The sequence below is a fragment of the Rhea americana genome, unplaced genomic scaffold (genome assembly GCF_003343005.1).
Source record: "Rhea americana isolate MKP2758 unplaced genomic scaffold, rheAme1 scaffold_15, whole genome shotgun sequence".
NCBI classification, from domain to species: Eukaryota; Metazoa; Chordata; class Aves; order Rheiformes; family Rheidae; genus Rhea; species Rhea americana.
The window spans coordinates 3902041-3929737 of record NW_028185594.1 but is presented as its reverse complement, the minus strand read 5'-3'; the positions used below and the strand labels follow the sequence as shown (position 1 = coordinate 3929737).

Below are 27697 nucleotides of genomic sequence, written 5' to 3'. Positions count from 1 at the left end.
AGTATTTGATTAATGTGTTTGTTAACTGTCTGAGGCTTGTTCTGTTACAAACCATAACTTTATTTCCAACCTAAAATATACACAAAGTGTGCCAAAAAAGAATCAAACCACTATTCACTGACCTTTCACGTTATTAGCTGCCGTTCACTAACCTTTCGCATTATTAGCCGTGTTCCCACTGTGCCCTACATATAACTTCCTTCTCAGCTCACAGCTCCCTCTCTTGTCTGAAACAACAGTTGGACTGTGCTCTAAATTAACTTGCATTTCACCTGCCATTTCAGTTGAGGAGACTGATGAAGTGAGGAAAAAAACATGAATGTTTGTCAAAAGCTGTAGGGCAAATGCTCAAATGGCACAAGATGAATAGCTTTAAGCTGTAATTTGACAGTGACTGCTCCTTTGCTACTGTACAGTTGAGGCTGTTCAGAAATAAGCTAGCAAAAATGATCATAGAGATTGTTAGAGCAAATGATATACTCTAATTTCAGATGCAAGAGCTGACTGAGACAGTTGGTATTTATGCAGTGGTCGTRCTTAATAATACTTAATGACGTTTCTTAGATCTCGTATGTTCCCATGGAATTTGATATTTTTCTTTAAACCTTGAATTAAGTTCACACTTTAACTTGAGAAAAATCAAAATGAATATACTGAAGTGTGGTCATGACATCTGGTGTATGTTGTATTAGAATAATTCAACTGCATGTCGGGTGTCRCATTACAGTACTTGAAGAGGACAGCAGGTGTCTGAAGGAGAGAATAAACTTTTAATTTCAAATGAGAGGATGTGATAGGTTGAAAGAATATTTTAGAAGTCTGCTTCTCAGGATAGAGCTTAGTTTTAACAATAATGTTTAGTGGATGCTAGTGATAAGCCCTGTGCCTGCTCTAAACAATYTTTTTGGCAGGCAAGCCTGTATCTGTTTCTTAGGAGACTTTTTTTCACACTCAGTTCAATACAAAGATGTTTGCTATATCTCATTTCTTCACTTGTAGCTTTTAGTTTTCTGTATACAAAATTACTGTCAGRTGATCATTTTGCTACAGTTTTAGGCATGTAACTGTATGTGATCAGAAGCAGGCTATATGATGCTCTGACAGCTATCATCCTAAATACTTTTTAAGATTGTAACAAATAAAATGTCTTAATAAAATATATGCATTTTGTGCCAAAAGCTTCATAATCTGTCCACRGATAATTAAAAAAATTATCCCTTGACCCACTATAAATAATGGGATGCGATCAGCCACAAAACTGGTTAATATGCTGTTATGTTATTGAATTTCTTATTAAMCATTAACTGTCTTCAAATTAAAACTGTTAATAGCCTGGGACTTCATTACCTTATCTGAAGTATAGTTTCTCTATTCACTATTCTGTTTTTTAAAGAATATATACTAGATAYAGATGTGGGTTATATCTATCTGTGTTTCCTCTTGAATACATCTTCTAATTCTTTCTTGTCCAAATACACAGATGGATAATGAAGTTCAATTAAATTTTTAATGATATTGTTATTATAATTTAGCTAGATAAAACTTACCATTTTACTTCTAATTCTCTTCTTTCAAGACAGTCTGCAAATCCTTTGTTGATATGCAAGATACTCTCCAGTTTAATTAGATCTTACTTTAAATAAGTGTCAGAACTCAATACTAGCCTTGGCTGTACCGTGAAGCAGAGTTTAGGTGTAGGTGGAAAACCACCATCTCAATTCTTGCCCTGCCAGTGATGTGCAGAATTGTCCAGCGGAAGCTTRTGGAGCCTATCAGCTTTTATGTGCTTCATGTTATGGTAGTTTTAGTGGAGATCAGCTCGCCCCTCTTAATGTATGTGTTGACTGCATTTGTTCTCACCTGCACCAGAATAAATCAATGCCTTTGGCATTGAGTAAAGAAGAGGAAAGAAACTGTATTAGAAACTCAGTGTGGGAATAACTCACGCTGAGAATAACTTGTCGCAGCTGAGCGTARCTCCCAAGCAGGTTGCACAAACGACAAATTGTGCCACCGAGACAGACACCTTGGATTTGGCTCTGTGCAGGGCCAGCTTTGACCCTACAGGTTTCATGCTCAGAGCTGTGTGAAAGCGACTGGGCTATCTCCAGGTGCTATTCCAGTCTAGAAGCTGTTTAATCTGTCTTTTATGGAGCATAAACTACTAATGGCTTTCCTAGCATTACCTCCGATCCAAAGAGTTCATTGCCTCCACTCAGCTGGATACAGACTGGTTCCAGCAGAGCCAGTTAATCTCTGCACCAGGATTTGCAGTACTGCATCAAGTCAGAGCCAGTTTGGGCCAGGGCCAACTATAAAGCTATTGGGAAACCTAAAGGACTGGGAAATGCAGCGTGCGGGTGCCTGGCTCTGCGTGGGACCAGCTAGAGTCTGGCAATGCGGAGGCTGAATTGGTGCTAGTAAATTATGGCTAGCCTGGATTTACTATGTATTTACTATGGCTAGACTACCTGTAGAGCCACCCAGAGAAAGCTCAAGTGCTCGTCCTGGTTTAGTCTTGCTCCGTTGAGTCTAGTGGCCAGGCTGTATCAGCCTCCTCTATGCTGGCGAGCCAGGAGCTGGCATTCAGAGCTTAAAGCGTAGGTTTGTCCAGCGTGCTGGAGTCTGCAGGTGGTCTATATTTTCGTTATGTTGTAGCCTGGCATCCATGGATTTGTGTCCAGAGRTGTGCCTGTATAGGACGTTGTTAGCTTTCAGTGTTGCAAAACTGTCGGTTTTAAGAGCCAAAGCTTTGCTCTCTGCCRTATAAAAATGATGCTGTCAGAGTTAAAACAAACAAACAAAGTCCATAATGGCCTAAAGCTGAGAGAATGTTTACAAGCTGATTACCTTTTCGTAGGTTTATTCGCCTTTCCGTTTTTTTTCTTCTTTCTCTTCAATTTTCACARTGAAAACAGACCAGTTAGTTTTGCCTGCTAGCTCACACACAAGCACGAAGTGGCAATATTTAAGGTATAAACAGTATTAGGGAAGCATTCAAATTGAACAAAGCTTATTACTGGAATTAGGAAAGAGAAATATTTCGATTGTGTTTAAGTTTTGTCATTTTTTTTTTTATTCTGTCATACTAAAACTGCTGTTCTAACTGATCTCTGTCTTGTTAAAGCAAAGTATTAAGAATGTGCCTAATCTTAATTATGCAATTAGTCTTACTGACTTTAATGGAAACTTTATTAAGACCTAGTTATAATATTTACTTTTTAAAAGTGCATCTCTCAGTATATATTTTACAATATATCAATTCTTGCGTGTTCCAGTAAAAACTCCACACATTGCTGGCAATTGTCKTGCCTCATTTAGATTTATTTATGACTTAATTTCTTCATTATGGTAAGCTGTATTTAAACAGTAATACGTAGCAGTATTTTTTAGCCTCTTTTTGATTTGTGAGTCCCTAAGGGTGTAGATCCCTCAAGAAACTACATATATGGAGATTGCTAATTTTCATATATGAATCTGCTTTTTTTTTTTTTTTTTTTTTTTTTTTTAACCTTTTACAGACCCTTTAGAAGTAGTTCGCAAATTGCTCCTTTCATGGCTGTGGACAAGAAGTTGAAAGTCACTAAACTCTGAAGTGTTAAGCTTTTTCATTATTTTGAGAGTTAGGTTTGTGCTTTTTTGCTGATTTGTGCTGTGAAGGTCAAGAATAACTTGGTTTTAACACGTATTTGCATTTGTTCAGYGAAATCGACTTTTTTCAGATTCCTACTGATCAGATGTTAAAAAATACCTTCATGGTTATACCCTTATCCTTGAATATTTCCCTGCTTCTTGATGTAGTTGTCACCTCTCCTCAAATCTTTATTTTCATTTGTAAGCTGCAGGCCTGTGATTCTGCAAAGGCAAAAGTCTCGTGGCTGGTGGGATCCTACAGAGGCAAGAGAGTCTGCCTGTATGAAATCAGGAAAAAGATTGGATTGTATATTCCTATCATCTACTTGTTTTAATCAACTGAAGATTAATTGTTTGCTTTTTAATGTTATCTATGGCCATAAGTTATTGTTGTTTTTCTCCTTTTAATTTTCAAGACTCACTTTCTTTGGCTTTTTTCTGTTTTTCATAACATGACTTTAAAAGCCTTTTTATTTTAGAAGAACTTGAAATGTATGTTTGTGACTTGTATGTGTACATATTCATGGCATAGTGTAAAAGCTTTCCAGCAACAGAGCACTTCTTTCAAACTAGATTTTTATTTGAAGACTATTCAGCTAATCTTTTGGAYATGGCATGTTAAACAACTAAAACAGAACTTAACATTTAAGCTGCTTGTTCATCAAAGGCAAATAGTGGCCCTTCTCAACAGGTATCTCTGTAGTGAGATTGTCCCTGTAAGAATCTTCTTCCAACTCCGATAAGTCATATTAAAAGGGTGTGCTTTGATGAAAATGCTGTTTCCAGTGAAAGAACAGCTAATAAAAGGAAGGGGTCCTCCGTGTACCTTTTCTTCAGGAACTTTCRAAATGGTTCTGTGTGATCAGAGTTAATGGCTTGAGTTCCTACGGTTTCATGAATCAGATGGTCCCGTTTGTTTTGTTTACTTTATTCTGTGAATATTTACCCTGTTAGAGAGTAAATATTTTGAATGGCAGTATGTGAATCTCCTATGAATAACATGTGAGGAGTTTTCTATCATGAAATTACAAATTGTCACCTRTGTTAAGTATTGTGTTCCCAACCTATAACAGAAAACAATATTTAACTGTTGTATTAGATACAGTTGTGTACTCTTTTTATAAAACCTCTTGTGTTTTGATCTAGGATCTCGTGAGATGGGCACATGTAGGTTTCCCTTTTGTGATATCTGTTTCCTTCAGATTTTTGCTTGCAAGAACTAACTTAAGAACCTACTGTTCTTACTATTCCAAGGTACTGCAACAGCCACCTGCAGGTACTTGGCTTCATACCGAAAAAGGAGAGGAAGAAGAAGAATGATCCCATAGAGGAGGTAAAGGTCAGGCATCAGATGGATGCTATGGCCTTCAGTCTGACAGTGCCCACCCTGGCCTTGAAGATGCCCAATGGACTGGATGGGATGTCCCTCTCCCCWCCAGGGGCTAGGCTTCCTCTCCACTACCTGGAGGCAGAATTAGAAGACCCCTTTGCTTTCAACGAGGAGGATGATGACCTAAAGAAAGGGGCCACAGTGAGGAAAAAGTTGCAGAGCAAGTTGGCTCAAAACCGGCAGCGCCAGAGAGAGACAGAGATTTTAAAAGTTCGCCAAGAGCACTTTAGCCCCCTTCCTGCACCTTTGCAGCAGCAGCCTCTGCAGCAGCAGCAGCACTCCCATCTGCCACCTTCATCAGCTTCGTTAAAGCCGACAGGGCTACCGCAGGGCGTCGTCTGCAAGTCACCTCAACCTCCGAACACCAGCCTACCAATGCAGGGAGTGGCACCCACCACACACACTATAGCACAAGCCAGGCAGTTGTCTAACAAGAGACCTCTGCCTCTCCTGCCACCCGCTAGGGCTCCTGTCACGGACCCTCCAAGGACTGATCGGGTCCTAATGAAAGCCACAGCCTTCTCTCCGCACTTGTCCTGCATGAGCCGGCTACAGAGACTGGTGAAACTGTGCACTCGAAAACAGCAGCTGGACACTGATCTGTTTCCCCATTTAGGTGGGTAGATAATAAATGTGCTGGCCTTTTCTCCTCCTTTTATTGCTTGGTTTTAGGACAGTGAGATAGTATCTTACTAGTCCTATCCTGTATTCCTGCATGGTCCTTTCCAAGTAATCCCAAACCAGATAACTGCTGCTTTCTTTATCCCTCTTCTCTGTGGACGGAATGCCTAGACCCGTCACGCAATTTATGGCATTTTTGTTGCATATTCTTAATATACCATTTACCRTTTGAGAAGTCAGAATGCAGTGGTGAAAATGTTGCTTGTATGATGTAGACATCATATAGAAGGTTTGCAACTGGAGTGGTAAAGACAGCACCACCTGTACCTATGTGAAAGGACAAGGTTGGATAAAATATTGAGTATGTGACACGTGCATATTGCAAAGTGAGTCCAGGTAAAAACTTGCAGATTTGGCCCATCATTGTGTGCATATCTGGATTTCCAGGTGACTTGATTAGGAAATTTGGAGAACAAGAGGATTTTTCCAGAGTGGGCCTGTCCGCGTACAGAACATGGGTGAACACGAGAAAGGCTGTGCTGCATGGGGTGGCAGTGCCATCATGGAAGCTAACTGGAGAGGTAGAGCCTCGGCCATGTATCAGTCCAGAAATAGCTTCCTCACTTATTATCTAGAAACCAGAATAATCAATTACCGCTACTTATGAAAATGTAAATAAATATTACTGACTTGCTGCTATGGGAATAGTACTCTGTAAAGTTTTAAAAAGGCAGCTGACCCTGTGGCTTATTTGTCTGATTATGAATATAGACTTAGATACATCTAGCTGTCCTTGTTGTCCCCCATCCCAGTCTCCAGAGTTACCTTATTTTTCTGTTTAGTTTTAGATTGTAATTTTTTTTAGCAGGTATAATACTGAGCAGAAAGTTAGGGAAACAGAAGTCAGTATGGTATGTTAGAACAGAAATGCTGGTTTTGATTTTTTTTTTTCTTTTTTTAAAGAGACATCGAATAAATCTGGAAGTTCTTTACAAAACACCTTATTTAATCACAAGCATCTGTAATTTTTGCTATTTCAATTAACTCTTTTTTTAAATTTGCTATTAAGATCTGCCCCTTAGCACTCATGGGATAATTTGACTATTTGTTCAGAAGATAATTAGCGTCCCACGGCATGTCTCTGAAGGACAAGTTTCTGCAGAAACCCTGTTTGATCCCRTATATAATACAGTTTTTCTAAGTAATAGCAGCTCCAGAGTCAATTCCAAGTGTCACAGTCCCAAATAGTGATCTGCCTTTTAAGAGATCACTTTCTATGTTTAATGTTTTACATCCTCAGGTGGTGTTTGCTCTGAAGAGTATATGTTTCCTAAAGAGGCATAGTTTAGAAAAATGATTAGACCTATTAATCTACAATTATACAGATACTAGAATAGATTTGAAAATGATTGTATACACTTAGACTATTTGTCACATTAACAGCATTCAGTTATTAATTATGTCAGTGTAGACTATGTTATTTATTCATAGTACGACTTTACTATTAAAGCCTGGTTATACCAGCTGAGAAAATTTTAGGATTTCTGTTTAACAATTGAGTAGTAATAGAGATAACCACATAGAATCTTTAAAAAGATAAACTTKATTTTAAGCATACTTTCCATTAATACTGTGTAATATGATATTTGTGTAACTGAAATCTTCAGTGTGGGTAGAGCTGAATCTGGATTAATTTTATTCCTTTATTTCCCCAGTGCCCACTGGGAGAAAAAAACTCCAACCTCTGACTTTGTTTTTAAACCTTGGATAAATATTTTGTTAAATAGTGTCCATTGTGCATGTGTCTTTACCCAATGATTAAGTTATTTTTTCTTTACATTATTGAAGTGGAGACAGTGAAAAGCATGTCAATTGAAAGTATACGTCTGGTATTTTATCAAATGTTAAAATATTTTAATTTAGTTCAAATGAGTATCTTAAAACTAGCTACTAAGGATTGTATTTTCAGAATGTTGATGTTCATGAAATATAAGATTTCTGACATTTTTGCTTAATGTTTTTTAAGCGTTGTTCCTAAATCATGAAAGTGCTCCTAATAACCGTATTGCAAATYGGTGTTTGTTTCTAACCCTTAAAGTAGGTGCCCAAATACTGATGCATTTCCCAGATTCTGAACATCTGACTTCAGAGTCATCTCGGAGATATATATATATATTTTAACCAAAAAAAGTTCCTTACTGTTTCCCAACTGTTGCTCCATTTTTAAGGAGTACATGAGGGATCCCACTGAATGTGGGAGGGAGAGTAGGAAAAACTGTAAAGGATAACGCCCCAGCTGAAGTGTTCCACCTGAGCACTTCCTGAACCCGCTTTCGAGCTGTCCTGTTCAATCTGAATAACTGAGGCCACTGGTGCCTACGATGAGTTGATCCCACTGCACTGTCATTAAGGGAAAGCATGCTACTTAATACAAGTGCATGACTATTTGCATCTCTTTCTTAACTCTCTTTTCATGCTATTTTATGCATTTGGCTGGCAATTACAAAGACAGAGCAGAGGAACATCTCGTGTAGCTGCATAACTATCTCTGTCCATGCTGCTCTGTCTTACGGTTTTCCTATTCTCCATGTGTTTTGGCAGCAGGAGCACAGGGGTTAGAATGTGAACAAAAATGAAAGTGGAGTTAGGCAACCTATTTAGATCATATAGTGTTAAAAAGTTACCAGGCAGTCAGTTCTTCATGGCAGGGACCCCTCACTTATCTCATCTTTAAAGACTTCATGTACTTAGTATGAAAACTGTAGTATTTTCTATAGGTGAGAAAGCTGGTGATTTTGCTTTCATTGTTTATGGATAAAGGGGCCAATAGAAATCTTAAAGAGAAGAACTGAAAAAAAGCAGTGCAGACTATTTGCACACAATACTGAAGCTGTTACCATAACTTTTCCTGGGTAAATGAGAGTATTACATGATTTAATCAAACATAATTACGCTTGCAGCCTTACTACACAGACTTAGAATAAGCAAACACCATTTGTCTGTAGTGCCATAGGTTGCTCAAAGATTTATGTGAGGTGAATAGACTTTGATYCAGCTTTCATGTTTTCAAATCCTTCAGGGCTGGACTGGTCTGAAGACAGTGGAGAAGAGTTGGAGGATTCAGAGCAAACCTCCGCTTTCCAGGTTGCGTGGTCTATCCGAGAGACCCTCGGCTATGAAAGACACGAGTGAGTAYGATTCTTTAGTAATAGTATTGGCGCTGAAGCAATAAATCACGTAAATGCGAGCTTGACTTCAAGTGGAGTCAGTGGAAATTAAGCATTTGTTTAAGCGCTTTACTGAAACAAAGGATTGTTTGAACTCATTTGTTTGTAAGAGCTATGAAACAGCTTTCCGCCTTCTGTCTCAGTTTCCACCTAACGTCGAGCCCTTTGTGCAGTCTACTATCAGAAGGATACATCAGGAAAGAATTTAAGCTTATTTGCCTAAATTTAATAGAGTTTAGTGGGATTTATTCATGAACTTGGATGCCTAGCTGGGTAGCAATACTTCCTCAATAGGAATAATATGAAGGGAGTTACTCTTGTGTTTTTTAACGGCTATTTGTGAATAAGCTTATTAGTAAGTTTACTGCATTTTACTCATTTATCATTACATTATGATAAATGTACTGGATTTTTTTTTTAAGATTCTGATATTTCTTTTAGTGATTAAGAAGTGTTGAGTAAACCTCTGTCAAACAGTTGAGAGCATTGGATTGAAGTGTTCTGACTGAAGGGGATAAACACAGTGGGTATCAGCTGCTGGTGCAGAAAGGCTTACTTTGTGTGTATGTGCGTCTGTGTGTATATATGTAGATGTATGTGTATACACACAGATACAGAGATATACTGTATCTGTGTGTATATAAAATACGTGTGTGTGTGTATTTTATATAGTATTATTATTTATATAGTATTATATACAGTATTTTTCTGTATCTGTGTGTATTTTATACACACACACACACACACGTGCACACTTGTATAAATTTATTTCTGCTGATAAGCCATGAATCTGTGAACTCACAACAGGATATGATAATATGTATCTCTATTAATGTAAATCTTAAGGTACAAAGCACAGTATTTTAACAACATTGAAGTTTAAACCACAAGAAAAGGTGGCGAGGCATGCTTATCACAAAAGGAAGTTTGGGGGTCTCAGTAAAGTTTTATTGGGGTTTCTATGAAAGAATTCCCTTTCACTGTGCAGCTGGGCTTTTTTGATACTACAACTCTCATATTTGTATAACCTTTAAATATCACAGAATAACAAATTGAAATTACGAAGCTTGCCAAAACTTCTTACCATCTTTAAAGGTTGTCTACAAGGTGAGACCAGAGTTGTATCTCTGTCAAGAGGACAGACACCAAAATTATAAATACTGAAAGACTTCAGTAAATCGAAGCTTAGTAACAGCATGCAGACATTTATTTTTCTTTTTAAAAAGGAATGATGTTTGCTTTTGTGAGTTCTGAGACATCCTTGGTTTTAGGCAATCAGTAGTTAAAGTAGTGAACTTTTAAGAACATTGGTTTTACTTAAAAGGTAACTTTCAAATTAAAATGTTTTGTGGGAGTAGAGAGAATTGATGTTTCCTCTCTGCCTGGTAGGAAAATGTGAATAAGTTTTCGGTACATCTTTAAAATTTTCAAAGCAGATGATATGTCTATCAAATAACTTCTCTTACACTCTTCTCCCTTTGACATTTGATCTGGTTCTTCCGTAGATCACTACTTCTTTGTCAAGTTCTGAAGGTCAACTCTGTGTGTTTTGTCTTCTGTTTGTTTTAACTGTCTTTGAATTCTTCCTTTTCTTTTCACATATTGAGAAAAAATACTGCTTTGTCTTGACATTTGCCATTCCATTCTAATATTTTACACACTTCAGTTAAACAGCCATCTTCGCTGATCACAGTGGATGGATTTTTGTGTAGTACTGGCAGATCCTGTGTTTCAGTTTACCTAGTCTTACCTTTTTAGCAACTTTCCTTATTTTGCTTATGGATAAACATTGACACATGCACTTGATTTCAGCCTCCTAAAACTTTTATTTCTACTCTGCAGGCTTCTGTAGAGATTTTTATTATCTGTCATGTTTTACTTTGACATCTTTGCAATATGGTCTGTGTGTTGCTGAATATGAGTTAGTTCAAACTATTCCTTGGGTGGTTTAGTTTACTAAAATGACTCTGTCGTATTAATCGGACAGTTCAAACTGTTGGCTCCTAACTTAGCCAGCCAGTGACTCATTACTGCTCCAAATTTTGGAGGTTAATACTGCTAGATCATGCATGGAAATCTTTTACCAAAAGCTTGAGATTCTTAAATCATGTGCTTATTGTTTCGTACTGTTTTTTTCATAGTAACTAGTAAAATTAAAGTTGTCTTTTCCCTGTTCGCTTGTGTTTGGGCTTGTGGTCCCTTTGGTTAAAGTGGCTGGCTGGCTCCCTTCTTTCCTTTTTCAGGCGACTCATGAAAGTTAGCAGGAGGAATGCTTCTCTGTTTGAAGAGATTAGTGGAAGAAAGTGAACAGTTTAATTTCTGCATTCCTGGCCAGCTTTCAGCTTGTCTGGTTGGGTGGTGATGGGGGAGTCCCCTTTAACTGGCAGTTAGGCTTCTTGTGTGATATTGGACCTGCTCTCAAGCCCTCAAAAATCACAAGATTGGCTTAAAATTAATGTCTTAACAATAACACATTTTGAGCCCTCTTGCATTCTGGCCTTTTATTCTGTAAAATTCACAATGTGGGATTGATCTGGGTAAGCGAAGGCTAAATGTTTGCCTTTACAAGTTTTTCCTTAAATTTAAGAAACTGGGGCTCTTGTGTAGCCACGGGATTCCAGTTGGCAGCAATTCCCTCCATCTTTATGCATGACGATTTTAGAGGGAGGGGTTAGGAAGAAGCATTTTGGATTATTCATCAAATGGTTTGCATAGATTTTCAGAAACCTTTCAAATAGCGAGATCACACATTAAATTCTACCAAACAAGTAATATATGCAGCTTACGAGAATAAACCAAACAGAAGTTGGCTAAACTTGTAAACCTTATTATAAAAGGACAGCAATAAAAACTGCATTTCAATTTCAGTACTTGCCTTAAAAAATGTGTATATATATATATATATATATATATCTACACACACACACACACACACACACACACACACACACACATATGTGTATAATCATGCTAGGTCTCTTTGAACATATAAATATATTTGACCTTGCTGGCCTGATGGCTTCTGAATAGGCTTTAGAAACTTTTTGCTTCAAAACAAATCCTTACCCGTTGCAGACACAATTTCTTTGTCTTGCATGTATGTTTTAATCTTGCTTTTTGAAATGACCCTGTGTGTGTGTGTTTGTGTGCATGCGTGCATATATTTATATCTACTCATGTATACACACACCACTCTTTTCCATTAATGCATTAAAAAATTGAAAATCTGTATTAAGTAGATCACAGTTATGTTTTTCTAATTGGCGATTTGTTCAAATAGGTGTGTTTTCTTAAGGGATCTGAGAAATGTATTTTCATTTTGCCTTCACAGTGAAAATATTTTGAACATTAAATATGTTAAATGCTTTTAACATGTTGCATTTGCTGCTTATCATTTAATTGTGGAGGTTAATTATGTGCAGTTTATGCTTCTTTCTAATAATCTATAATCTCTTCTAACAGACAAAATAGTTGACTTTCCATAAAAATTCATAAAAATATGCATTTGTGCTAAGACAGTGTTTGTTCATGGGGAGTTTTTATGGGCTGTATTTGAGGAGATGGATACSTTTTTGGAACAGTCTCTTAAATTTAGCCTGAATGTGAATGGTGTAAGATTTTTCAGAAGGGAAAGTAGAGCTTGGTCGGTATTGCCTTTCAGGGACAGCTATCGTGCCTGGATCTTGCTTTATTTAGTCACTATCACAGCTAGTGTTTTGCATCCCTTCTCCTGTGAGCTTGTTTTGTGGTCTGCTTTGGCGTGGATGGGTTTGGATGTCACTTCTTTCAGTCCAGCTGGCCAACCTCTGCAGTCTGCACCGTGCAGGGGGGGTGGTGTTTCTTTTGTTTGAACTGTTTTTCTCCCCTGTCTTCATCTTACAGATAAGAAAGTTAGCAAAAAGTTCCTTGGTTCTGTAAGGAAAACTTTAAAGGACAAGCTCAACAGTCTGTGTTGCTTAGGTTCAGTTCATTTTATTCCTTGAACAAAACTGTCTTTCTGCAGACTAGTGCTCGTTGCAGAGGACTGTTTGGTAGCTCAATGGACCTGGTGTTTTTAGCAAGTCCAGTGATATTTCATGGTTTTGTGATTTCTACTTCATTTAGCTGAACATGTTGACATGCTTTTGATGATCTTACCGATGTGTGCCTGGATGTTTGGGAAGACCAGAAAGGTGGGGGAAAAGGCTTTCATGAGTAAACAAGGCATCTGATCAGTCCTTCCTCTGGCTATGTCTTTGGACTGGTCTGAATCTTCCCTCGGCACCTTCTGAAACGTTCGGTTCTTCTCCAAGTGTTGTAACTCAACTTCAACTCCACAGCGAAGGGAAAGCACTATCTACCGCCTTTAATACGAAAAACCGCCTTACAAAATAATTACTGGTACTTTAGAAAGAAAAAGGGGAATTTATCTCTTGGAAGCAGGTTGGTGCAGTTGTGGGAACTTTGCTGGTGTTACCTCCTACACCAGTTTTGCTGTTGACTCCCTGGAACAGGGATTTTAGTCCAGGCTTATTTGACTATAAGAGTTGCAGGATCATGTTTGCCTGAGAGAAGTCAAGGGGTACTTTGATCCCATTAACAAGAAGGCTGAAATAGCCCTATTAAAGTTGCAGATATTTCATTGGTATAAATCTAGGAAGAGAGAGAGAGAGAGTGCAGAGCTTGGTGCTAGTTGTGTGTGTGTGTGTGTGTGTGTGTGTGTGTGTGTGTGTGTGTGTATTTTGATTTAGGAAGAAAAACACTGCCTGGCAAGGTAAGAGGAATCAGCGAAGGTCAAAGATTTGTAACAATTGTTACATACTTGTAACAATTTGACCACCATCTCCAGTGTGACCTTTCTTCAATAAATTTCTACTACATAGCCCCCACCCTTGTCCTCTCCATTAATTGCACTTTGATTTAAGAGTTTGTCTCATTTGCTGAAACATTTACAGTAAATAAAGGTTAACAGTATAGACTTTCATTTGAACAGCAGGCTCCAGACATTTAAATGTGTCAGACCCAATGATAAATTGATGCAATCTCTAATAATGACATCGTAAGAAGGGTAAGCGCCTTAAGAGTTAAAATGGGATCCTGCTCTTACAGTTTCTGAAGCATCTCTGTCTGATTTCAGCCTTTGGATCTTTGTGGGGTTATAAGATGGGTGCTAACAAAAATTCTGTTAAAATGACTAATTAACTTGCTTAAAAAAAAATATAAAGTAAAGCCTATCTGTTTTTGTTCTCCCTCCTTCAGGTCTGAYGATGACAATGCAGATGACAGGAGTTCCAGGGTGACCAGACTTTGCACTTACTTTCAGCAGAAATACAAGCACCTCTGCCGCCTGGAGCGGGCAGAATCTCGTCAGAAGAAATGCCGGCACACACTCCGGAAAGCTTTGCTGCAGGCGGCCAGCAGAGAGCCGGAACGTGCTGGGCAACTGATACAAGAGCTCCGAAGAGCTACGTGTGGTCGTGCCAGGTGAGACCTTTCTACATGACTGCCGGAGCCTAAGCTCGGGGCAGGGTGAAGATACTGGGYGGAATATCCAGCTGTTGAAGTTGAAATGTTGAACTCTGAAACTGGTAGCCATGCATCAGGCGGAACAACCATGACATAAAATACCTGTCAGTAGAGGACAATAAACAGTATAATGTGTTTTCCATGAAGACAGGCATTTTTTGACTTTTTCTTGTGTTGCAAAACGGAGATTGTTCAGGAATACCTGAGCCTGATTTCTTAAAAGCCATATGATAAGTTGGTGGCCCACTACATTTAATTTTAGGTAATTAATTTGTRTATTGTGGCTGGCTCCAAATGTCTGGAGCTTTATGTTAAGTCTGATTCCTTAAAAGGWGAGCACACTGGTCTGCAGTTCACTGCAATTCAGACTTTTTTTTCAGACAACTTAAGAAGAGGAGAAAAAAAGTAGTCTGTACCTCCTCTTAGTTATTTTCTGAGCAAAGCAAATTTAAGCTCCTGCTTTTTGTTATATTCAACTCAATCTAACATTAAATGAAACTCAGTAAGAAAATAAATACCTTCTAACAACTCTGAAGGTTACTTTCTGGGGGGATTTTTTTCTAGATAATRTCAACATCCCTCCAGCTCTCAACATACTGAGAGTTGACTGATTCGTATTTGTAAAGACACAGAGCAAGTCCAGGCCCTGGTGCTATGTCTAGGGTACCAGCCGCAGCTTCCTTCTGCTGTTTTGGTTTTGCTTTACAGGACTTTTGACTTTGGGGGATGGGGAGGGCTAAAGTGAAAGAGGCAGGCTGAGACAGGGTGCTGTGAGTATATTCCATTTCTGGGATGCTCCTGTTCTGGACAGTGAGCTCTGGTTCATGACATCTGAAGGGGTTGCTGGGGAGGTGATCTGATGCTGGAAGAGCTATTCAGAGGTGTAATGAAGAGGTACATGACTAGTTTAAAAAGATTCATAAACATTTCCAGACTGAATCTACAGCAAAAACCTTGCCAGAATTGGCAAATTTTTTTTGGTATTGTGCAAAAGGATTAAATTATTTTGGATAGACTGGCAAAGCCAGGTAAACCTGTCGTCATTACCCTGGTTAAATTAAGTAAACAGTCTTTTGACTTACAAAGTGTTTCGCAGAGTAATATTACTAACTAAAACTTTGCTCAGTCAAAGTGCAGTTGATGACAGTAATGGCTGAAGGAAAACAGGCTACAGAAAGCCTTTTGTCAACCTAGAAAACAACATGAGTACAGAGGTGAAATTCAGCCCTGGGATCGCCAGCTTTGTCTACGCAAAGGTGACAAATGCCTCGAGAGCAGGCTAACACCAAGCGAGCTGTGTAATGCTTGCAGTACTCATCCACACTGCTGGCTGGTCGCCTGCTTGCAGCTCAGGCTCAAGGCATTGAGGCTGTGCTGAGGAAGCGCTCAGCTCCGGGCACCTGCTGGTGGATTGGGCTGTAGCACGTTGGTGAAGGAGAGCTTTTACCCATGTTGAGCACGCTCAGGCTCTGCCACTCCAGAGCTCAGTCTAAGTTTGTCTGAGCACGTGCTTGCATGTAAACTCTGGGGATGCTCAGCATGTCTTGATTTATGAACAGGCTTGGAAATGCACTTGACTGGCCGTGTAGGCATATCCAGTGCATCGTATTCTAAAGGATGACCTTATTTTAAGGGTCACTTGTGAGGGCACTTACCTGCTGCTGTTCTGGGCTCTTGCAGGCTCTTGATATAACATTTACGTGTAGTAGCACACAGCACCTCTCATTACAGTTAAGGCCCTGTTATGTTAGATGCTGAAGTAAACAATAATCCTGTTACTGCAGTTGCACCTTCACCTTTCATTGACGTCTATTCTGTATCCCTGTTTAGAGTGTGCTAATTCTGTGCACCCATCTGGATCATGACACACATMCGTGTGTTAAAATGTTTCATCCTATTGTGCCACATTCGGTAGAATAGCTGTGCTAGATACCTCTTGGAACTGGGTTTTTGACTCCAGACTCTTATGCTTTTGTTTCAGCGCAAGCCAAGCCAAGCAGAGAGATGTGGAACCAACAACATGTAGTGGGACTTCGAAGGGTGAACAGTGCACTAACAAGGCCCTTCCATTCACCAGGCATTGTTTTCAGCGTATCCTCTTAAATCCCTTTTGGAGCTACATTCGGGAGTGGAAATGCGTGTGTTCTAGGGTTTTTTTTGTTTGTTTGTTTGTTTGTGGTTTTTTTCATTAACAAGTAGGGTATCACCAAGAAAAACCCATTTGTTAGCATCTCATTAACTACTTTGCTTTTAATTTTACTGTGTGATATGGATGCTGTAGGCAGTGATGATGAGTAGTTTGTCACTGGTATCTATCATAGTGATGCTGTTGTGCTTTCATAAKCTGTAGTTCATGTGCTAGAAGCTTCTACAAAAATAATCCTGTCTTTGATGGATGAGGTGCATACTTCATGGTTTTCAACTGCATGGCTTTCAAACCGTTCTTGATAGCATCCAATAAAATAGCTACCTATAGAGAGTTTGTGGGAACAAGGGATATCACATAGGTGACTTAGACTGACTGGAATTTTGCATTCTTTCTTTTTCAGTTGATAGCCTGTTTCCTTTTGTTCAGTCTTTTTGGTTTGCAGATGCCTGACGTTTTTGCTGTGGAGGTAAAGGACCAATGTAATGAATTCCCTGACAAATAGGCTGTTTGATTTGTTGCAGGCCCTGTAGAAATAGTCTGCAGAACAGTTCAAAACTGTTGTATGAGCACACACTATAGCGTGTAGATTTATTTGGTAGTTCATTTGGCTCCTGATTCTTTTTTTTTTTTTTTTTTTTTTTTTTGAAGTTTAAGGTGTCTCACTTGCCATTGTATGTACTGTAGAGAAGTCAAGGATAGTGGTTTTGTGTTTCTGCCCGCTTTATTCCCTCTGTACTTTCTTCTCAATGAAAATAGTCTCTCCTAACATGAGCAGACTCTTGGTTCTTGCCCATCCATCCAATCTTTGCCTTCTGCAGGATTTCCATTTTCCCTTCATCCTTTCTTTTGCATTTTTAGCATTTTTTGAACAGATGTACGAATATTGAGGTTAGAATCAATCTGAGAACTGTTCAAGATAGAAGAGGYGCTTCTAAAGTTGTTTGAAAAAACACAATGAAATATGTTTGATTTGCTCAAAGTCTAGAAATGTTTTTACTCCTGCAGGGGAATTTCTGAAGGAAATTTCAGTAAGCTTAGGTTTGGATTTACTTGACCTTTCTGTCTGATTGCACATCTTTTTTTAGAGGAGCAGGAAGGATCTTGAAACTTCTTTGTGTGTGCTCTGAAGATAAATGCCAAGAATGTACTTTAAATGATGGAATTAAGAAATACTCTTTCTTTAATGTTTCAGTATCGATTGTCTATTGCCTATAAGGAAATAGTCTTGTTGACTACATTGCTCCAACTGGTAATATTGATCTATTGATTAAGACTCCAGGAAAAGACTTTTTTTTTCTTTTTTTTTTTTCCTGAGAACTCATTAGTGAAATCGCTGCTCCATAAAACCATCTCAATATATAATAAAATCATTAGAGATTCTGCATGAATGCAGTTTTTCACTTGAATAGTCAGGTTTGAGCCTTATCTAGCTTTGAACTTGAATAACAAAGTTAAGATACTCATTAAAAGTAGCATCTATGGACAGATAGAGTTGAAGGCTCTAATCTTTATCAGGCTGATAAATCAAAGGGCATATCTCCATCGTTGTCTTGTGTGTTATTCCTGATGCAGAAATGCACAGATATCTTATTGAACCGTTCTCAGCAGCTCTTCTCAAGTTGCACGGCCAAGTTTGCAGATGGTCAGCAGTGCTCTGTGCCAGTTTTTGACATCACACATCAGACACCTCTGTGCGAAGAACATGCCAAAAAAATGGTAAGTACAAAGCCAAAACTGTAATTATTTCTGTGAATTGGGATGATGAATAGTTTTGACCTCAGTCTTTCTATGCTCTTGTGGTTGCTAACTAGCAAGTTTACAAACTGAGGAGTCCATTCCCTTATATTTTTCTTAAGTAGRTAAAACATTCTCAATTAGTATAAAGTGTGTTGTAAAAATCTCTTATATACTTTTGGAGATACAATAAAATGTACATGAGGATATACTTTGCTGGAAGAAGAAATCAGATGCCCTTCCTGAGTCAAGAATTAGAAAAGCTTTTGCAAGTGGTGCTGTGGTCAATTTACCTGGGCACACTCCTGGCCCTTCAATCTGAATGCACTAAGTGTGTGGTATGTTAAGAGCAGTGCTTCTCAAAACATTTTTAGTTCATGGGACCCAGCGTATCTTGTAGAGGAAGTGTAGATAGCAATTATAAGCATATTGATAATGCTTCTGCTACTTTATTTGCCTTTTGATGACTATCAGAAGTTGTCTTTGGATCTGTGTCTGTGGATCCCAGAGGAAAAGCAGTGGCCTACCACAGATTGAGAGTACATAGAAATTGGTGTGGTGACAGCTCACTAGTGTAGCACAAACCATCATTTTTTAACCTATTTGTATGGGTTTCTTTTCCCTCCTTCTCCCAGGCAATCTTCAGTGTGTCTCAAAAGATTTATCCTGTAGCCCATAAAATCCTTTGCCATTCCCAGTATGACTGCAATTGCAAATTGATGGCCATTTGCTTCATTTTATAGTTGGCTAGTGAGCTGCTGTTCAAAAGTAATGAAGCTTCAGTTGTGTGCCTGCATTCCTCACAAGTCCTAGCRTATTAATTCCACTTCCCCAGGGTTCTCAATATTTTATGAGAAYGGGCACCTGAGGATGCTGGCTTCACCTGCTACTCACTGTCCCCATTACCCCCACCTTGCAGCAGTCRTCTTCTGTTTTTACTGCTTGTAGGAATACCACCAAAGGTTACAGCCATATACTGACTTACTTGGGATTTACCRTTTTTACTGATTTTTAAAGTGACCCCATATTTATTATACCTCATAATTTGGTCTATGTGTTCTTTGCCTTTGGGATCAATGAGGAAGGAAGCAACTTAGCTTTTGTATCCTTGTTGGGTGGAAGTTAGCAGTTAGCTTCTCTTGTGGATGTTTGTAGACTGGAAATGGCTATGAAGAAAAATRAGGAAAATCATACTTATTCTTAATGCATTCATTTTACCTCCCAAAGGACAATTTCTTGAGAGGGGACAGCTCCCGTAAAGTTCAGCACCAGCAGCAGAGGAAACCCAGGAAAAAAACAAAGCCGCCTGCACTTACCAAAAAACACAAGAAGAAGAGAAGGCGAGGCCCRCGCCGGCCCCAGAAACCCATTCCTCCTGCAGTGCCCCAAGGGAACCTCACCATGCCTGCCAGTGTCTCGCTGCCAGTAGAGATGTCCCACATACGGTCAGTGGCAGCCCTGCCCCAGTCTACTCAGCAGTAGCTTGAACACTAGGGAGGAGTAGTGTAGAAAGGTGTGAAGTTGCTGTGCTGATCAGCCTCTGGATAAGGCTGATAAGGCTGATAAGGCTGGATAAGGTTCAGGGATGGAAATAGTGTTTCCATATGACTGCTTAAAGCAAAAAGCAAAGCCCTAGAGGGATTATTTTTAGGTTTGAGCTGTAGTTGAATTTAATGGTTAGCATCTTGCTCTTGATGCCCCATCTTAGGTATTTAACCAATAGGCTAACCATCTTAAACTTTCTGAAAGCATTTTTTTCTAGATGAAGAAAATATAGGCAAGTGTGCTGAGGGGAGACATCCATTACAGATGGATGTTCATTCATGGTTGTAATTTGGAGAAATAAAAGTTGAATGGTGGGACTAACAGTACCTTTTGTCCAGGAGCCCTTCCACACCAGAGTTGAGTGCCGATGAGCTGCCTGATGATATCGCCAATGAAATCACAGACATTCCACATGACTTGGAATTGAATCAGGAGGACTTCTCTGATGTCCTGCCGCGACTGCCTGATGACTTGCAGGATTTTGATTTCTTTGAAGGTACCACTTTATTTTATGCTAAAGTGAACACAGACAGTGAGCTGAAGAAGTGAGTATTTCTAAAATAAGTGTTTTGAGGCGTTGCTTGCTTTCCCACAGAGGTAGTAACTTCTAAACAAAGGAACATGCATTTACCCTATTSTTTGTTTGTGAGGTCTGAAGAAAAGCAGACTTTACGACAACTGGTGCATGTAGTTCTCTGCTTGCTCTTGTAATTAGTGCTCTGGAAATCTTAATTGGTTTAGCATTTCAATAATTCATTTTACATTTTTTTTTCTGCCTGTCGCTGTTGTAGTTTAATCAGCTATGCTCTCAGTAATGGCATCTTTYTGCCATCAAGTGGGGCTGGAACCACAGTTGATGTTGGCCTTTTATCAAAGGAAAAGAGACTGAGATCTTTAAATACATTTTTGAAACTTGCTTTTGATCAGAACTATGCCTGAATTTCTGGATTCTAAGGTTCAGCACCTATCACAGATATCAAAGCTTASAACAGCCCAGAGTTGGGATATGTGATTTCTTTCCTTTTTTTTTTTTTTTTTGAGTAGTTTTTGTGATCTGACATGACATCAAATTGAGTCTGATTCTAAATTAACCTGAGTTATACTGATTGTAATGTGATAAGTAGAAAGGGCTTTGTAGACTATTCAGATTATTACAGCATTGAAGGAAGTCTTATTTAAGYATTTTTACTTTAAGTCTGGGAGGCAACTTGTATTATGTGAAAGGGGAGAGGGAAGAAGAGAGAATTCCTTTGAAGAGGATGGCTTAATTTGTAGTTTTTCCTACCAAGCTCACCTTGTGAGCACTGGAGAAGGAAATTTTCCCTTTACCATGAGATAGTCCAGAAGCTTACAACACACTGCAGCTCTGTACTGAACTATCTGTTACCTTTGCGTTCTCAGAGCTCCAGTGCTGGGCTCGCTTTAGAAGAGTGCTCTAACTCCTGATGTCCCTGTTTCTGCAGGTAAAAATGGAGATCTCCTTCCTACTACAGAAGAGGCTGAAGAACTGGAACGGGCCCTACAGGCTGTAACTTCTCTTGAGTGCCTGAGTACCATTGGCGTACTTACACAGACAGATGGTGTGCCGGTTCAGGAGCTGTCAGATAGAGGGATAGGGGTGTTCTCTACAGGTGCTGGAGCTCCAGGAATGCAGTCCTTGAGTCGAGAGGTTAACACGGATCTGGGGGAGCTGTTGAATGGGCGTATAGTACATGATAATTTCTCCGGTCTGGAGCTGGATGAGAACTTGCTCCGTTCTGCTACCTTGTCCAACCCACCTACGCCCCTGGCAGGGCAGATCCAGGGGCAATTCTCAGCCCCAGCCAACGTCGGCCTTACTTCTGCCACTCTGATAAGCCAGAGTGGCCTTGGGGAGAGAGCCTTCCCAGGACAGTTTCATGGACTTCATGATGGCAGCCATGCCTCCCAGAGGCCCCACCCTGCCCAGCTGCTGAGCAAGGCAGATGACCTGATCACCTCACGACAGCAATACAGCAGTGACCATTCACACTCCTCACCCCATGGAAGCCATTACGATAGTGAGCATGTGCCGTCTCCCTACAGTGACCATATCACATCCCCTCACACCACATCCTTTTCTGGTGATAACTTGGCAGCTACCTTCTCAGCAGAGATGCCCATGATGGCACAGCACTTGCTCCCAACTCAGCTGGATGTGCCACTTAGTGGGGTGGTCAACCCCAGAACTCACTGGGGAAATCTTCCTGTCAATCTTGGGGACCCCTCTCCGTTTAGCAACCTTCTCGGTGCAGATGGACACCTCCTGTCCACCTCCCTGTCCACACCACCTACCACCTCGCACTCAGAGACCACACAGCCTGCCTTCGCCACTGTGACCCCCAACAGCTCCAGTGTGCTTCCGGGGTTACCGCAGACCAGTTTTAGTGGCATGGGTCCTGCCTCTGCTGAACTGATGGCCTCCACCTCCCCTAAACAACAGCTCCCTCAGTTCAGCGCAGCCTTTGGGCACCAGCTGAGCTCCCACAGTGGCATCCCCAAGGACCTGCAGCCCAGCCACAGCTCCATAGCTCCTCCCACGGGCTTCGCAGTGACCGGTGCCACCGCTACCAGTACCAATAACGCATCCGCACCCTTCACCACCTCCAACTGAGCTTGTCTGCCTGGCTCTGTGCAGGTAGATGGGGGACCTATGTTTTCTATCTTTCCTTTTTTCCTTTTTCTTTTTTTCCTGTCCTCCTCTCCCCCTCCCCCCTCCTTTTTTTTTAAGAGGGGGTTGAGAAGAAAACCCCTGCTTCAGTACTGACCAGGGTTAGCCCTCTGTGAACCTTGCTATAGCGTTCACATGTGCTTGTTATGCACCGGTGCTCATTTATTGCAGGCAGGTTCACCGTTCCCCAGTGATTCCTTAAGGATACAGCACAGTTACTGGATGTAATTGATCTTAGCAGTAAGACCTAAAAATGGGAAGATACCTCAGATTACTGATGCATGTTACTGTTTCCTAGGGTTCGGATCAGTGCTTGCCATCCCATTAGCATCTGGTAGGAAGTTTTCCAGTGGGCAGAAGTCTCCTGATTTTTTTTTAAAAACTCTTTTCCAAAGGTAGCATCTGGCATGGAAAACTTGGCTGCACACATTGATTTGAGAATGGTGCATTGAAGTCCTAAATCAAGACTATGGTTCAAAGATGAATTTTGACAGTTTCTTAAAACAGTCTCTTGACCTCCTGTATGTGTGTGTGTGTGTGTGTGTGTGTTTGGGGTGCAGGGAGCAGCAGTTCCTTTTCTTACTTTGTTGAAAAAGTGGGAGTCATCCCCTTCCAGAACTGGTCATTGTTCTTATTGCATGCTGATTTTTATTTTTGATTATGATGATTTTTAATTCATTGAACATCAAGGGGATCAGTTGACTGATTGCCCAGAAATCTGAAGGCTGATGTGAAGTTAGCCCAGGGAGAAAAGAAAGCAATACAGAAGGATCGAAATAAATCATGGTGTAGTGAAGATTCCTGTGCAGAAATTGCAGAAAATCCCTCCCTTGCTGAATTACTGTGGCCTTGTAGCATTGATGATTTGCCTTTTCAAACGTGGCTTTGTCCAGAATTCCTTGCCTGACAGGCTGACAGGTATTTCCCAGCTGAAACTGGAAGAATTCTCTTGGTACTCTGCTATCCACCCAAGTCTAGGTCAGACCCTTTGGTAAGTTTAACATGGATGCATTTCTCAAGTTATGTCTAGCTACTGAGACTTTGACACTTTCTAGAACAGCTTTTTCTTTTTCTTTCCTGCCCCCCCACCCCGAGCCATAGAATTTTTGAGACACGTGGGATTTGATGTGTCTGTGTACTGATGTGTATGTGAAGCTGAAAAGCTGAATGTATGTAAGGAACTGGCAGGTACCGATCAGCAGTCATGGTTAACCAAAAGAAGAATCACTGAAGCAAAATAGGGAGATAAGACTCCCTTCTGTCTGCAGGACTATTTTGCTTTCACTGCGTACCTGCTAAAGATCTTTCTCAGACTCTGGTAGTAATTTCAGTCGTTACAGAAAGGAATCCACTACCTTTTATAAATTTTATTATTTTTTTATTCAAGCAGTAACAGCAGCAGAAATCCTGAGGTGTTTACTTGCATCGTTTATCAGGAACAGAGAAAAGGAATTTGCTTGTGACTTTATAGGGCTCAGACTAGCTACTGTACAGAATGATTTTGCCTGTAAAAGTGCAGATTGTACTCCTATTTAATGAATATAACCATTCTGTACACTTCTTGGTTTACTTCTCAGATGCAGATGAGAGAATGGGGGAGGAAAAAAACATTTCAGTCTCTTAATGTCGAAGATGGATTTCATTCTGCCTTACAGTAGAAAGTCCTACCTGCATGAAATCTAGTCTAATTTGGAAAATWAAGAGATACCAAGCACATGTAATTGGGAGGCCTAATAACTTGTTTGAGCAAGGGAATGTTGCATTAAGTTTAGTTGCTACAGAAACTCTTTTTGTTAGCAGTCAGGCCCGCAGCAATATCTCTGACCCAAACCTCTCCTTTTGTCTTGCTAAGGAATAGAATTTAAGCGGGATAGACCTTGCCTCTGGTCACTATCATAGCAATTATACTACCCCGTTTTCTTGAAAGATTTGTCGTCCTTAAATATAAAGGATGATGCATATGTCCTTTTCTGAAGTTGCAAGTGTATGTGGGTGGAGGAGACAAAAATGATTTTCATGCTTCTGTTGTTATGAAGTCCTTATTTCATACTTGGTAAAATAGATCTTAATAATATAAGCCGAATATTCTTAAGTGGTGATTTAAATATGTTTGTAACATTTAAATGTTTTTAAATCATGTAAAAAGTTGAAATGAAGCCTAAGAAATCCTGCTTGTGATTGTCCTGCTGATTTGAGGAATGCCCAGTGGTATTGTGAAATGAGGCAAATCTGACAAGGCGTTTATTTATTTTTGTATTATGTTCCCCATGCTTTGTTGAGGAAACAGTTGTTTGATTTGCAGATGATTTTCATTGTGTCCATATACTTTCGTTAATGTATTTCRGATGACTGGCTGGAAAAGAGTGGAGAACTAGTTTACCAAATGGTTAATTCTTTAATCTGCTTGTGTATTCATGTCATTTTAGATTATATTAATTTCTATAAATCGGTTTCAGGACTTTGGTCTTGAAATGGTTCTTGCGCTCATCAGACACTCTAGTGAAGCTGCAGCTAGTGCAGGGTATGTTTGCCCCACAGCACATTTCTCTTTCTTAGCAAGCAGACTGGGGAGGGAGAGAGGGGAGAAGCTGAGAGCCAAATTCTGCTTGCTCACATCACTATAAGTTACAGAGGAGCTCTTTGGTCTGAGATCACTGAATTTATACCAGTGTAACTCAGAACAGAACCCAGTCCTAATCTGATCACCGATTTAGTCAAGGAATTTGAAAACATTCRAAGACATGCAGTTCATAATTCGCACTTGAAATCAATGGCCAATATGTACCTGCATTCTTGCAAGGCAGTGTGAAAAATCAGCTTTCTTCCTCCTACTTCAACTTCAATGTTGTCTATTTCCTGATGACTTTTACCTGAAAAGTGACTAGGTTACATTTTCCAATGAGCAAACTAAATTTGCAATAAAGCTGCACTTTTAAAAATAAATTTCCATTTGTATACATGTTATCTAGGATTCCCTCTGTCCTGTATGACGTGGACTTCTGAAATGGGCTGCCACWCTCACCTTTTACAGGTCCATCTCCCATGCTTTCACTGCCTCTGATTTCAAGGTTACAGCCTACCAAGCAGTTACAGGTTTTGGTCTTAGATTTAACAAGGTGGGTCATTCAGGTGGACTTCTATACCCATGCAACCTATTGACTTCACTGAATCAATGTCTTAATGTTGGATGTGAGGGATCCAGTTAGGTGTATGCAGCCAGAGGTGTTTCACACCTCTTCCTCTGGGAAATACCGCAGGTATGCTTGAGGTAGTCCTTGAGGCTGCTGCTTACAAGATTCCCTAATAGAAGTCATGCTCTCATGGAAAGATTTCTGCGTATCATCCCCTCATACAGCAATTAACACTCTAATTACCCTTTCGCCTAAGAGTCAGTGTAGCAATTTCAGTCCATTGGTTTGAGATGGTCAATATCTGTCATGCCCCTTACATGTTAACAAATGGAACAAAGCTAGTTTAACCTCAAAGTTAATTTCTTTTATATAAGATTTGAGTTTTAAAGAATTGAAAAACATTAGACCTAGAATAAAATACCGGTAATGTCATTTTCGATAATAGCAGCACCTCCATTAGTCTTTGTATGAAAATGTAAGTATTGGCAGGAACAACACTTACCGCAAGGTGAACTTTGGCAGTGTATGGAGGAGGCTGGTCGGGGACAGCCTGATGCATAAGACATTCTGTAAGKCTTGCTTGGATGTTGAGCCATCACTTAGGAAGATGTCATTATGTCAGCTTTGAGGGAAGCRGTTTGCACTTAAATACCTTGAGATTGATTTGCTCTTTGGCCTCGACATCACTATGATACAAGAAGATGAGCCCATGATGCAAAAAGATGGGGAAAATGCATCATTTTGTCCCCTTCTGCCTTGCAGTTCTTCCAGATTTTCCCTCTTCATTGATAGCGTTGCTTATTTGTATGTTTGAGTGTAAAGGTTAGTGAAACATTTATGTTGATAATGCTGAGAAGTAGAATATTCTGCGTAATGCTTTGGGGAGGAAGATTGTGCAACAGCTAGTTTCCCACTTAGTTCAGTAGGTTAGTGAAATGAGTATTCATATTTCTCATTTGAAAAGCATTGGAAAGCCCTGAGAAGCTCRTAACCTGTTAGGCAAAATATCAAAGGTGGCATTGAAAGTACAAGTACAAGGAAAAAAAAGAACAGTGATCCATAATAGCAGAGAGCGGCCAAGGGAAGCTGCTTCTCTTCTCCTCTCCCCTCTCCCCTCTCCCCGTGTGTGTTTGCTTTTAGTAGCAGCTTTGTTGCTAGCTGCATGAGTTTCTGTCTCTGGATAACATCCTCAGCTTCACCTTAGTGTTGGAAAGCTGGGAATTTCTGTTCCGAGCTGCCGTGTAGTTTGGTGCCATTGGCTTCAGAGGCACTGCCCAGGTGGAGACCTAGGATGCAACCCACACATACATACTAAAATTTCGTTTGAAGCTTCATTTTGCTGTAAGCGCATCCAGATGCAGTCTAGGGTTGAATCTGCTTACTGGGAAAGAAGGGTCTCACCATGGTGTAAAATAAACCCTGTGAAGGTGTATTCACTGTTAAGTTAGCCCTGATGATTAATACATGGGTTGTTAGGCTGCTCGTGAAATTACCACTCCTTCGTGAGGGACTGCAGCATCGCGGGTGTTGCATTTCCCTGGAGGCATCAGCAGAGCTCCAGAAATATTTCACCCAGCCTTTGTGCTGCAGCAAGCCGAATCCACAGCTGACTTTTCAAACTGCAAAAGCGTTTTGGACAAGGGGGAGGGAAAAATTTCTAGAAAACGCAGCCACCTTGAATCTTTCATGACTTGTGGGAAGCAGGGGCGATCGCAGAAGGTGTTCTCGGCAGACAAACGGTGATTCTCTGCCGGGAGGCGTTTCTGTGGGTGTCTGGGCAGCTTTCCTTCTGGGATGCTTCTGCTCGCTGCAGTGTTTTTGCCATTTCGTGTGAAGGAGTCTCCTGTGCAGGCCTGCTACGAGGTCCTGTGGTGGTGGAAATAATAACTGAAATAATAGGTTTGGGCTAATGTGCTGATCCCATCTTTTCACAGGGCCTTTCTGGTCTCTTGGGTGACATTTAATAGTGGGTAACTGAAAAAGGGGTGCTGTGGGCTGCTCCTCTTAGCTCATGTGTTTCCTTCCTCTCTGCATTCTTCATCACTTTTTTTTTTTTTTTTTTTTTTTATTCTT

The 27697-nt window shown here is 40.1% G+C and overlaps 1 protein-coding gene across 3 annotated transcripts in view; it reads left to right on the top strand.

Moving 5' to 3' along the window:
• INO80D (INO80 complex subunit D) overlaps positions 1-27697 on the top strand; it is a 40691-nt gene that overhangs the window by 9182 nt on the left and 3812 nt on the right. Inside the window, exons 4-12 of one of the 3 annotated variants that reach the window (XM_085299358.1) lie at positions 4888-5639; positions 8724-8832; positions 14110-14334; positions 16358-16467; positions 18108-18241; positions 19487-19704; positions 20143-20300; positions 21268-22460; positions 22889-26750. In XM_085299358.1, the coding sequence (XP_085155484.1) occupies positions 4888-5639; positions 8724-8832; positions 14110-14334; positions 16358-16467; positions 18108-18241; positions 19487-19704; positions 20143-20300; positions 21268-22436 (2875 nt within the window). In that variant the 3' untranslated portion in view covers positions 22437-22460; positions 22889-26750. Of the gene's footprint in view, positions 1-4887; positions 5640-8723; positions 8833-14109; positions 14335-16357; positions 16468-18107; positions 18242-19486; positions 19705-20142; positions 20301-21267; positions 26751-27697 lie in introns of those variants that run through there. The other 2 variants (XR_014895139.1, XM_085299359.1) reach the window with 2 other exon arrangements.